This window comes from Acyrthosiphon pisum, chromosome A1 (genome assembly GCF_005508785.2).
Source record: "Acyrthosiphon pisum isolate AL4f chromosome A1, pea_aphid_22Mar2018_4r6ur, whole genome shotgun sequence".
Taxonomy (NCBI): Eukaryota; Metazoa; Arthropoda; class Insecta; order Hemiptera; family Aphididae; genus Acyrthosiphon; species Acyrthosiphon pisum.
In genome coordinates this window covers 22,696,466-22,710,961 of record NC_042494.1, presented here as the reverse complement: position 1 = coordinate 22,710,961, position 14,496 = coordinate 22,696,466, and the positions used below count along the sequence as shown (strand labels likewise).

At 29.9% G+C, this 14,496-nt stretch overlaps 1 protein-coding gene across 1 annotated transcript in view; it reads right to left on the bottom strand.

Annotated features, from left to right (window-relative positions):
* LOC100168109 (voltage-dependent L-type calcium channel subunit beta-3-like) overlaps window positions 1–10,311 on the bottom strand; it is a 17,853-nt gene extending 7,542 nt beyond the window's left edge. The window contains exons 1-6 of the mRNA XM_001944886.5: window positions 10,023–10,311; window positions 9,684–9,803; window positions 7,119–7,266; window positions 1,274–1,502; window positions 589–757; window positions 414–509 (exon numbers count right to left, since the gene is read on the bottom strand). Of these exons, the coding sequence (XP_001944921.2) occupies window positions 414–509; window positions 589–757; window positions 1,274–1,502; window positions 7,119–7,266; window positions 9,684–9,803; window positions 10,023–10,097 (837 nt within the window). The 5' untranslated portion in view covers window positions 10,098–10,311. The remainder of the gene's footprint in view (window positions 1–413; window positions 510–588; window positions 758–1,273; window positions 1,503–7,118; window positions 7,267–9,683; window positions 9,804–10,022) is intronic.
* Between the last annotated feature and the right edge of the window lie 4,185 nt (window positions 10,312–14,496).

The following is a 14,496-nucleotide window of genomic DNA, read 5'->3' as shown; positions in this document are numbered from 1 at the left end:
AAATATTCATTTTTTCAGTCGGTTTTGCCCCGTGTTCCCCTAACTACTATTACTACATACCTAGTGAATAATTGTTTTTTAAGCTACGGAATACAGATGATTAAGTATGCTTAAAGCATGGTTAGGTACCTACGTATGTTATAACAGAACGAAACATTTTTATTATTATTGGTTTATACTTATCTTTTAAATTTAGTTTACGAATTTAAACATAAAAATAAAACAAATAAAATTATTTACTACGCCTTTTAAATGGTGTCCGAATTACTGTACTACCCAGGTATACAAAATAATATGTGTAACATAACTTTTTCGGCCTATTGTGATAATCTGTTATATATAACCAACAACAGATCTTTTATATACTTTTTATGAAGCAACTTATTCTAAAGGTTGTATTAAAAAACACTTACTTCTGATTTGACTTTTATATATATTATGGTTGGCGCCAAAGAAGTTTTTACTAATTGCGTTGGATAATTGATGGTATCACAATCCAAAACAACAAGCTTAAAAAACAACGAAACATCTTGAATAAGTATTAAATATAACTAAATTATGTTATTATAAGAGCAATAATGTACCTACCTGTAATGTTTGAGCGAGTTTAAAAATACGTTCAACTTCTTCTTGAACGTAATCCATAGTATTCGATCGCGAACCTGGTTTATTTCCAACGGTAGTTTTTTTCGACGGGTTATTATAGAGAGATTTTTTAGCCAAGGATATATCAGCTCTTACGCGGGTAATAATGACTCTGAAAAAAATGTCGGCGACAGTTAGAATCGTAAATTTTAATAGGATATCTGAACACGTGGATTATTTAAATGTATTAGGTACCTACTAATAAGTAGTAGCGTGTGGCGTTTCGAGTTTAAGTGCATTTTTAAACTTTTAACTCTTAAGAGCATCATTTATTTTTTTAAATAATTTAAAAAATATTTTTAGTAATATTACGAAAAAAAAAATAATAATAATAAATAGGTAAATACACATATTTTTCTAAAACAACATTAGCTGGTAATCTGGTTTTTAAATAAAACTATTCACAAATTTATCTCAATTACAAAAGAAATCCAGAGAATTTTTATGGGACACTTTTAGAGTTTTTAGATCACAAACGTATTTTTTGATACGGCATTTTTCGATATTCTTAAGGCCATTTGAATCCTAAGCCATATTATTGGTAATAAGTAATATACGTAACAACTAATAACTGCGAATTATTTATTGCAATATAAACGAATAAATAACAATTGTAATATAATGTTACCTTCTTTTAAAACAGTCTTTCAAAAAGTTGAATAATGGTTTTTGCATCATATCAGTTACTTCGTATCCCTTTAAAGATGGCCCGACTATTATAATTGGCCTCGTCGAAGGAATAACGTCGTAAGGTGGCAGTGAAGTATCTTGTTTCTTAAAGAATATATTTCGTTTAGATTTTACAGTTGGAACAGTTAGAGCAGACGCACGAACACCTCCGGCAGTAGGACTACCATCTTAATAATTAAACAAAAATATAAAAAAATATAAAATTAAAAAATAATTTTAAATATGTTTAATAGACTTTATTAAAAATAATGATTTTAATACCAAAATAAGCAACTTGGTTAGAATGGAGATAAAAAATATCTATACAATTTAAATGTAAAATGTGTTTTGCCAATTTTATTTAATTTCAAGAGATATTAATGTATTTATGTTAATCAGTATAGGGAAACTACACATATTTGATAAGGATGACTCCATTGAGATTGCATCTTTTAATTTGCAACAATCTGACCGAGCGTGGAGCATCTCTCACATTTAAAAGTAGGTACCTATTACTAACAATACATGAGCATTTTCACTGGTAAAACCCGTGTATAGTAACTGTAGTTCAGAATAAAAACTCATTAGTCATGACGGCTTCGGATACAATACACAAATTAACCACAAGTATACAACAGTTGTTATTAAAATATGTAACATTTAATCCGGGGCCGACTGTAAGGTACTAGGGTCTCATACTCTAGTACTTACCTACTCTTTTATATTTGTTTTGTTTTTAGCTTGTTTAATAATAAATATACTATATACTATACATATAGTGTCTTATTGTCTTAGCGGTTATAAGCCAGTAATCCAACAGTTGTTTTGAGAGTTGTATCACTTGTATCTATAAAAGAAGTATAAATTATAAAGTATATTGAATTTACAAATGTTGTCCAGTGGCATAGTCATGATTTCTTAAAGGAGAGAGAGATAAACAACCTTTTAAAATGTAAGTGATTTTTTTTTTTCCAAAAATTACCTATATCTACTAGCTGGTAAGAGTAGTACTCCATAGTTCATTCATACAGTCTGGGCTCTGGACACAAATATATATCTGTGACTCTTATTATGTTAAATGCAGCATATATTAATTAAATAATATCATATTAACATAGGTACCGTTAAAATTTCAATAAATTAAATAACATAACATATTATAGAGGGGGGCATGGCTCCTTTGACCATCCTGACTACCTAGCAACGACACAGATGTTGTCTACTTTTTTATATAAATAATTAGTACTTAATTGTTCACAGTATCTGGAATTTGTATCAATGGAAATTTCAATATGCATCAACTGCACCATATAATATTTTTAGTAGGGTATAGTCAAACCAAAATTAAATAAATAGAAAGGGAGAAACACATTAAATAAAAAATAGCTCTATGAAAATTATTGACCAGGAATATTATTATAGAAGTAAGAAGATTTATTATCAACATGTATACTAAGAATAAGTATATTATTTGGAAATATTATAGGACTTTATAAATATTAAAGGTATACGTATATCCAATAATAATAATAAAAAAAATATTTATAATAATAATATTTATTGTAACCACAAACAATTATAAAATATGTAATATAAGTTAAGCAGTAAATACAAAAATTTCAAACTCAACATATAAGCATTTAGTTGAGTACATAAAAATAAAATAAAATTAAGTATCTAATAAAATTAAAATTAAATTAAACAAAAAGAAAAAATTTAAATAATATTACAATGAGAAATAAAGATCTATGCAGGTATGGCCATTATACACGAAAATTAAGTTAAAATACAAAGTGCATAATTCTTCTACTGATTAAAATTAGCAAAAGAAATAACATTTACATTATAATTATGAAATAGGTAATAGTACACCATTATTAGGTATATGGCTTTGGTTACCAAAATTAGTATTTAGTGTTATTAAATGGAACATTAAAGTTGTTATTATTTTTTAATATTGTACTATAAGTGTAAAAATAATCATTAATTAAAGGTGTTAGTTTTAATTTTAACCATATATAATAAAGTTTGACATTCATATAATAAATTAAAAGTGCGATTATTAAAATCAGTACCCATATATTATATTTGTTGAATATAATCTAGGTTTACTTAAAACAATTGTTATTTAAGAATTTATGGTAATATTTATAGCATTAATGTGGCTAGAGTAAGTACAACCCCATACCAATGAACCATATAAATAAACTTATCGTACTGAAGCTAAAAAGCTAATCTCAAAGTGTTTAAGTCTAAGATATTACAAAGTATTTAACATTTATAAAATAAATTTCTTATTACATTATTTAATGCATAAATATGTTCCACAAACTAGAGTCTATGATCAAAATATATAAGTATAAGTACCTATAAGTACTATTAATGTATTTTGCATCGTAAACCCTCTTCAAAGGAATACGCAACGTTTACAAGGTATATGTCTATATTTAAATATTTGCAATTATAAGAATGTATACAATAAGTCTGTACTAAAATTATAAGTACCTAACTACTAATATAGTTAGAAATATTAAAAATCACATATTCAGATTTACTTAAATTTAATTGTAGAATTTTTGTAACACCATTCCTTCATTAAATAAAGACAAATATCCAGTTCTTTAAATAGATAATTATAAATTTTATTTTTTACAAGCACAACTGTATCATAGAATGTGTAACATAGAATTTCAGCATTTAGGTTTAAATTTAAAAGCCCATTGATATAAATAATAAAAAAAATTGGACTCACAACATAGCCTATTTGAGCTACTAAAAAACTCTTTGTATTTTTATCACTTAGAATTCCTTCTAGTCAAACTTGTAGTTAAAAGATAAAAGATTTAATAAAATTTAAAGCATTACCCAATTAATTGTTTGTACATCTTAAAATACTCATTACTCGCTTTAAAATTAAAATATAATAAAAAGGTTTAGCTTCAAATCAAAAGTTGCTTTAAGTTTTAGGTTCTGAGTGAAGCGATGAATGTATTGGTTTTACAATGATGAGTGATTTTTTAAAAAATGTTTGTCAATTTTTTTTTTTATTTGTGTCTGTCATTACCTTTCAGGAACGTAAAAATGCTTGTATATTCTTCAACGGCCTCTTTTCTGATAGGAAAGCGAATCTAGTTGGTACTTTGAGAGGTCAACATTTAAGCAGTTATCAAAAACACCAGGAAAAACAAAAAAAATAATAATAAAAACAGGAAATTTTTCCGCAAAATTGGTTTTTGATGTAACTCTAAAACATATGATCGTTGATACATGAAATTTTCACCGATTATATTAGCATTTTCTGTTCACCATAAAATTTATAAAAAAAATTGATTTCTTTTTAGCTGTTTAAGGACATATTGTCAGTTTCCAATTTTTTTCTATTTTTTTTTTTTTTTTTTTATTGGCGATTGAAATTGAAAAGATGTAGCGGGCACGCTGTGTATCATTTATATTTTATTTTACATGTTCTCCGTTACAGATCCACTCTGGCCTGATAATTGATAAGCTTTTAATCGCCAATAAATCTCAATAAAATGTAATTATATATTTTAATATTCGTATTGCTATAACAGCAGTTATAATATTGACAACATTTAAAATTAAAAAATGATTTTGTAGTTAAAATTTATAAAATGTTCAACTTTTATAAATAATGATAGAAAATTTAAAACAAGGTTCCACGTAAGTAAGTTATTTTGTAACCAAAATATCTAAAAAAATATAAAACAGTTATTTTTCATTATTTTATGTTCAAATTTGGACAAAATGATGTAGGTACTAATAGTAAAAAGCAGGTAAGTGGATGTCCCTCTGCTGTACAGTAGGTTACAAGTGGGTCATTGTATAATGGGTTGTATTAGAATTGAATTCAATGATAAAATATCATTGTATAAGAAAAACGATTCTGAGCGGAGACGGTTTGTCAGTCTGGATATTTTATATTGTTATTATTTATTTTATCATGTAAGTTGAATTAATATTATAATGTTATAATTTTTTATTCGTTTCTATGGTGATAAACAAAGAGTTAGAAATTAAAATCTCATTTTTAGCGTTTTTTCGTAATTTTTTGGTGGTTTTTCCGTGGCATTAAATAGTTATTGAGAAAATCGAAAAATGACCTCTTTAAAGTACCATCTTGATCCAATTTTCTAAAAGATAAGGTACTATATGTTAAAATCGAAGCACTTCTTCTGGTAAAAATGTATATACAGGATATAAAAAGAAAAAAATTAAAAAATTAAAAAATTAAAAAATAAACACCATTGTAAAACCAATAGCTTTCTCGCTCCGCTCAGAATCTAAAAAGAATTACCAAGATTTTAATTTAAAATATTATTTGTGGGTAGGTAATTGAAATTTCCCAAGTATATTATTATATACAAATATTGAAACATGGGAAAATGCATATAATTAATTCAACTTATCTACCATATTAATAATACCAATATAAATATAGTATAAAATATTCTAGGCTGTCAAACTATCTCTGCTCAGAATCGTTTTCTTATACAATGTTATTATATCATTGAATTCAAAGTTAACATCATCCATAACAGTGACCCACTTGCAACCTACTTTACAGCAATGCAACAACCACTTACCAGCTTTTTTAAAATATATTTTTGTCTATTTTTAATTGATATAAGAAGTCTTTTAATAATAATATTTAGCTTATTCACCTTATCTCACTGATTGTTCTTTTAAAATTTGATATAAAACTACCACATCTGAAATAGCAAGTATAAATGCTTCAGTTTCTCAAGGTGGTATTTTATCTCCATAACTATACAATATTTTTGTCTCTGACCAACCCACATCACCAAACACCTCAGTCGCGGATGATTAAGTGATTATCTCGATTAATGATGACCCATCCTTGGCCTCCTTATATTTGCAAACCCATCTAGGCCTAATGGAAAGATGGTATACCAAATGGAAATTTAAAGTAAATCAAAATAAATCAGTACACACTACTTTTACACTAAGGTAAGCATCTTGCCCAAATGTACTACTTTATGGCATCCTTATCCCTTCATCACTCTCAGTAAAATACTATGGTCCAACACTCGATCAATGCTTAACTTCTATGTGGAAAAAGACTATTCCTAAACAATCGACTACATATGCTTAAGCATTTAATTGGTAACAAAGCCACCCATATTAATATCAAACTCATCATGTAAAAAACCTTATTAAAACCCATCTGGACATACGGATTGCAGCTATGGGGAAATGCTAAAAAGTCTAATCTGAATAAGATACAAGCTTTCCAAAATATGACCTTAAGGAAATTAGTTAATGCCCCTTCATACATATCAAACCATACCCTACATACAGATTGTAACTTAAAAACTATTCACATTTCACGTTTTTATAAAAAATGTCATAACTGTCTATCTCTTTCCATTCAAGTCCTTTCATCAAGAACTTATCATCCCTCACAATCCCAGGTAGCCCCCCCAAGGCGAATCAAACGTAAATGGTGCAGAGATTTATTACTTTAAATGTATAAAAAAAAAAACTACTTATATAATTAAATCATACACAATTTAAACCAAGTCAAAGATGTCATCAGTGGCTTCTTTCCTCAAATTATGTAAATCATGTTATTTGTTTCCCTCTTATCGCACATTATTATACCCATTATGTCTTAGATATAGATTGTATAATATATTCTTCTAAAAAAAAAAAAGCTTATTCACAACAGCTACAAAACAAGCAGATGCAAACAAAAACAAAATTTTTTTACTGCTAAAAATTTAACAGTACATTTTAACATACAGTAGTGGTTGAAAAATTACCCAAGTTTGAAGATATCAAATTTTTGGTTGAACTTGGTGATTGAGCAATCATACGCATGATTTCGAGTTTGGTAGGGGATGGTATATAGCCCAGTTCAGAGCCCTCTTTCACTAGACGACCAATCCACCAGTTGTTATCATACTTTTCCTGAAACGATTAAAAAACAAAAATTAACATTGATTATAATATAAAGGCTGAAATACCGGCTTACTACTTAAATGTTCTTTTACTACTTAAATTACAAAAAGCATTAAATTTAGTCTTAAAGAATAAAACCATAAAAAGTAAATGTATATTTATGATAATAATAGTTAAATTAAAAAGCTAAATCCTAAAAAAAGGGATAGCAACAGGAGTACAATTTCTAAGACACAAAAATGAAGTACCTAAGTTTACTATAAAGAGTTCTTGACTTAAAAAATATCTATTTTTTTCACTATTATTTATTAAATAACCATGATATTTTTTTTTTATCAGTGTTGGGCACATTAATTTTAAAAAATAATTAACTTAACTTGATATTCAATTCAATTTGAAATACAATATCGTACCTAATGTATTAATATACAATATACAATTACTCACAACTTCAACAAGAAAAGTAATGGAGAACTTATTTGCCATCCCTGACCTGACGCATTACAATAATGCATTACTCTCGTTATGTTATAACCCAACACTGTTTCTAGATTATCTATATGCATTCATATGGTATATGAAGCTACCTACTCTACAAATTGAATAGACACATTTTAAAGTTATTTTTAAAATGTCTTTAGAATTGTTTTTTAAGAAAATATATGAAAATAAATGGTGACATTTAAAACATCTATCTTAAATAAATTATTTTGACTGTTTTAACTCAAAAAATAATAGTTCTGTTAAATCAACATTAAAACTAAATGAGACATTAATGATTAATATTTAAATATTGTTTTTTATATAAAAAAATTATTATCATTCATTCAATATATCCTTTAAATAAGTACTTATATAATTTAGACAACATTGAATATATTTAATCAGTGAAACTGTGAAAGTTGAAATGAATATATAAATTGACATTAATGTTAGGTACTTACCTGGTGCTAAGCATCCAATATTTTTGCATTAATTATTAGATACTTGTATAGTATATATATATATAAAAATACTAAACTATAGTACTATATAAATAATGTGCTATACTTATGATCTAATTATCTAAATTCAGACTAGAAAATCTATCAAGGTTCATTAATTTCCAGTCAGTCTTATATATTCCAAGAATAAAAATTTAATAAAAGTAAAAGTGTTATAATACTGAAATTATTTTTAATTCTAAGCTACTTAATAAAAATATTCAAAAGTCACCTTATCGAAACAATTTATCTTCAAAATTGTTTAAGTAAATTTCAAACTTTTAATGCATAAGGACCATAAGGTTATACTTTTGTGTATTAAAACGCTGCTGTTCTGTTGTTCCTCTTAAGACAAAAATATTTCAAATAAGTATTATAATTCATTCTAATAAATTATAATTAATATTTAATAGTTAATTATATATGAATAGAAAAGTAAGGGGAGAAATATTAATAGTTGAAAATATTACAATACTAAGGTAATGACATTTCAAACATTGGGTAACCTATCTAATTTCCAAAATCAAATTTGTTACACTGATAAAACTTATCTTTGGTAGTTTGGTTTGTACCTAATACTAATTATATTTGATATAGATAGACTTAATATTAGGTCAGAAAATGCATATTTAAAGGTATACCAATGTATATTGCATATTATAAGCTTCTATAAAATTGTATACATTTTCAAGTGTAGAAGAACACCAGATTAAATGTTTAGTTGTTCAAAGGTCCACCAGTCCTTAAGAAAAATAAATGATTAAATTAGCAAAAAAACTAAATATGTTATAAATATTATAAAATGAAATAGTAGCAATACCTATTGTGAAATATATACATACATATTATATAAATAAAGGTTTATGAAATATCAATAAATATATATAAACCCCAGTTACAGATTTAGGGGGGGCATGCTTGGGAGCTGAAGCACCCACCATTTCACATATTGAACTTCTTTTTTTTATAAATACTTAGATATCAGGTATTACGTAGAACTAAACATCTGACTAACCGTGTTAATTGTAGTCTACTAGGTATTAAGGAATAGGTTAAATTTGTTTTTAACCGAAGTTGTTCACGAAAAGTACCTAAGAAAAAATAATGTATTATGTCATGTTTTAAAATAATACCTAATATCATTAATATTGTTATTATTATTACTTTGTCCACAAGGATTATGTAGGTACCAATACCAGATATAGTTATTTTCAACATTTCAATAGAATTTCCCAATAACAGGCAATAATTTCAATTATAAAAGTTAATTTAACAGCAAATTACTTTATCCCACAAATAGGTAATTCATAAATCAATTATCGGTAGGTAAGTACTGTGTATAATATATTTGTTTCATCATCTAAAATTTCATTAATCCTAGAATCGTAGTAAATAATAGAAAATATCGAACAGGTAACTAAGAACATAATACATTATAGGTACCTTGATATGTAAAAACTCTTGAGCCTTAAATGAGATTGCATGACCTTGCATTGGACAGTCATCATCCAAATTGCCATCATATGCGACATTTGTGCGTATAGCAAATGCCACAGGTTTTGTCTACAATAAAAACGAAAATATACTTACCAAGATTTTAGTATCGAAAATTAAGTAAGCACAATCTTGACACAAATATAGTATAGACAAAATTATATATTAGGCATATGCTTATAGTTTAATAGCCAAAAAGAATAGACCAGCATTGCGTTCGTAATGGCGCATTGCTTCGACGACCAGTACGGTCTGAAATCTGAATTATGTGTACATAGAATCGCATACCGTCGGGAAGGTGCGATGCAATTGCAACGGTGGTTCCTGGTCTACACTGCGTATAGAATTAGAGGCACCGGACATCTTTAGTGGTTGAGATTGTCGAGTGTCGATGGTAATGTACTACGCAGTTTGGACTATGGATCGATTGAAATATTATGTATATATCACCTTCGGGATAACATTCACCAATGCGAAGTTCAGATGAAACGTTTCGGTGAATCACTGGCGGATCGTTTATTAAACCTGTGGGGGTTCTTCCAATCCCAATTTTACTACAACGTTGTAATTTGTAAGCTCCTTGATAACCTTGTTATCGCATCAACAACGTACGTTGTGATAAAGGTGCGATGACCTTCCACTGATCAATATAATCCAGAATTCAGCACGGACTAAAATATAATAATATACCTATATAGTCCGTGGTATTTAATAATTAGAATTTTGGATATTATGATTTAACTATTTAAGATTTATACAATTATGCGTAACTATATTGTACAACGTAATAAACGTATAGCTATGCTAAGTTCTATAGGTTTTTGCCTTTTTGGGTACGGTGTTCAGAGCAAGACCAACTAGAACTCAGGGCTCAAATCGGAAGTCGCCACTTGTCAGTCACTTCAAAAAGTATTTACATAAATATGTATTTTTTTAGTTATAGACACATATTGATGTTTCATTTGGTATTTTGTTACTTTACCGGACACCCTTTTTTTTGCAATTTTTTTTTTAGACCTATGCAGTTAACTATACTGAGAACGATGGTGAAGTCAGAACTTGGCGGTTGGACTTAGTTTCGAAGTTATAGCTTAATGAAGTTCGCTATTTTACGATTTTTGCACGTTCGCGCGTCACTAGTTTACTGCACCTATTAAGTACGAATATTAATTTTTTTTTCGCTCTTACCTGAAAACTCGATAGCAATTAATTTATTATTATAATAATTATAGTATAGGCTTAGTGCCTTAGTACATAAGGTTCATTAGTCATGTTGCCATAATATAATATTTATCAATCGGAATATAATATTATTATGTCAATATGAACGAGAACGACTTATCAGTTAGATATGACTTATATGGGCTGATCATTTTTACCACGGTATTCTGTTTTACCTCATTTTATTTGTGTTTCACGCGCGGTAAAAGCACAGAATAATGGTACTATTATGATAGTAGTATCTATAACCTATGTTTCACTCAAAAACTCAAAAGTTAAAAGTATAATAGTAAAAATTGAACATTTTAGTAATTTTGTTATAAATTTTAGAATATGTTATAAGCCGGCGCGTTGTCATCTTCACTGTTCAAGTCATATTTGACGCGGACATGTATGTCTAATTATTTTTTTTATTAAAGCCAAGGTTTTCGACTATAGCTGCAAACAATATGTACAAATTTGAATGGTAATTGATTTGTTATTTAAGCCCCGGGGGGGTTAGGGGCCGAGCCTCTATAAACTTATATTACTGGTCATCGAGTATAGCGACCGGATCCGATAGGCGACGGGAGCCACTAGAAATGTGTTACTTTAATTAACAAGGTTAAAATTACTTTAAAATTGTTAGGTCGTCCGTCTGCCCGCAGGGCAGGTATGCTCTCGCCCCCGCGATCCCGAAGGGGTGGCCTCCTCTCCCCTCTCCCCAGGTTTGCTATTTAAGCCCCGGGGGGTTTGGGGGCCGAGCCTCCATCCAGCGAGAGGTCCGCAGGACCTCGAGTTTTGCGACCGGAGCCGGCAGGCGTAGGGAGCTTCTATAGAGCATTGAGCGTATGCGTAAAAACTTAGAATTCGAAACTGTTTGAGCATATAGCTTCTAAACGAAGTTTGGCTATCTAATTTTGATTGCACCGTCGTTCTTAACTCGTTGAAGTACAAAGGTTTCGAAAAAAAAAATTAATATTCGTACCTAATAGGCGCAGTAAACTAGTGACGCGCGAAAGCGCAAAAATCGTAAAAAAGCGAACTTCATTAAGCTATAAATTCGAAACTAAGTCCGACCGTCAAATTCTGACTTCACCATCGTTCTCAGTATAGTTAACTACATAAGTCTGAAAAAAAAATTGCAAAAAAAAGGGTGTCCGGTAAAGTAACAAAGTTCCTTTCATTTACATTCTCTAACTATTTAAAACCTTGACATCACCGTCATGTGCATTAACATAAAATCTTATAGGTATAATTTATACACACACTCTTGAAATATGCTCACTGGGTGACAATTGCGTTGTATAGCATAAGGGATTAGGGTCATCGCCCGTCTTAATAATATGTAGGATCTGCTATTACTAAAAGTTTTATCTCAAATGTAAAGACCATGTACTACGTCTACATAAGACTGGCCACTATTGTCTGGGGGTGGGTAGAAGGACGGCCACAAAAGTGTACGCCACCAGTATACACGTGCGACGCAACGTTAGTTATTAACTTATTAATCAAAACCAGTGATCGGGACGCTACTGTTTTTTTGTAGCACGCTAACGCTACTGCTACTCCCCCCCAAAAAGTAGCTCGCTATCGCTAAAGCTACTTTTTCGTTACATTTTTTTCAAAAATGTTTTATTTATTTAGATATTCACTTGAGTACTTGCAGGTCATTATTTATTAAACCTAACACTATTTTTTTGTAATTTCATAAGGCAGGTTTATTCAATATATCTCATGTATTTTTGTACCAAACTCAAGACAGATAAACATTTTATTGAAAATTGCCAATTAGACGTTTGTACTAATTAGACATTTGGTCACTGGGAGAAATGATTTCATACAGCAAGGGGATTAGTGATTACAAAGAATTTTCAATTGCTAAACATTTTTTAAAAAAGTTGATGGCAAGCATAGTTCTAGAACATCTTACGCTCAGCTGTATAGCATAAGTGTCAAGTGGACCTTGTCGTTGTGTAGGTCATTGTGATGGAAGTTTTAAATCTGAATCCAATGATACATAGAATCTAAAATACTGTTTTTTTACATATCAAATTTAATACTTAAAAGAAACACAGAAAATGCCGAATGCCGAAAATAAAAATAATGATAACTACGCTAAACGTAAATTTCTAGCGCGCTATAGTATTTTGCTACATTATATATATTGTAGCAACGCTATGTTAATCGCTACATTCAAAGTGGCGTGCTACTGTAGCGTCGCTACAATTAGCGTGCTACTCCCGACCACTAATCAAAACACATTTAACATGGGAATCGGGATGGTTATAGGTATATTATACTTTATTTTCCGTCTATCGATAATCTTATCAGAATTGTATGCTGTATGAATCTTGAACACAACCGTAATTCGTGTTGGTAACAGGTAGAGTGCAGTTACATTGCATGTGTACGAACCCCAAACAACTTTGTGACCATGAGTGTCTATACTCTTCTGTCTAGTACTGCACTCCTGTGTTGTAGTTCATGGTAAAAACTATAGACTTATAATAATAAGTAATATTGTAATAGACGGAGCATGGTAAACGTGGGTAACGCTAATCGAGTTGATCCCATAGACCTTATACTAATAGACGAAGTATGACGTAGTAGATAACATATAGAATAGATGACCGACAACCATGAACCAAGATTAGTTCATGCCGACAACTGAACTCATACCTACATGGAATGCGTATTATGTATAATTTTCATAATATATTATGTAAAATGGGTCCATATGGGAGCCGCCACTGCATTCCGATTTAAATGATGGTGATAACAATTTTCTTAGATATCATAACATTTCGTCATGTTTTCCTTTGAATCGGAATGCATATGGCAAATTCCAGTAAGTACCATATTTTGATTAATACACGCGTTCCATGTATTTAGTAATAACATAGAACACGGACTAAGATAGAGAGGACTGGAAACGAGCACATTTTTAACGGGTCCGAAGAGTCTCTGCTGATGTCCGTTGTACACAGCTGGTCTTAACGCCCCCTAGTGGCTGGGTTGAAAATGTAATGATGTTAAGAATTAAAATTATATTAAACAAATAGTTGATATTTTACCAAGCAGATAGCGTGCATGTTAGCTGTGTACAAATTTGAACGGGGAAGAGTAGAGGGGCCGAGGCAATTGCAGTCCGCCTCCCCGTCACCCGCTCATCATATCGTGTTTCCAGTCCTCTCTATCTTAGCATAGAACAATATAGAAGCGGAACTCGATCAGCTGATTGGGGTCTTGGTTACCTATGATCTGAAGTCTGAACCTACGAAAAACATGAAAACGGTTCCACCAGGGGTATGAAACTCCATGAATTGGCCGAATCGGGTAATTGTGGCCTTGAACACGGTCTCCAGGGGGGCGTGGCATACGTGAAATAGGGAATGGTAAACAAGCCGACCCCGCTCGCGTATCCCGCCTAAGTTCTGTTAAACGTTTACATGATATGGGTGACTTTGGGTTTAACATCATATTGGTGCGGTAAACGTTTCTATGATTTTCGAAGGTTTAGACTTCAGATCAAATGTAAACAAGACCCCAATCAGCTGAT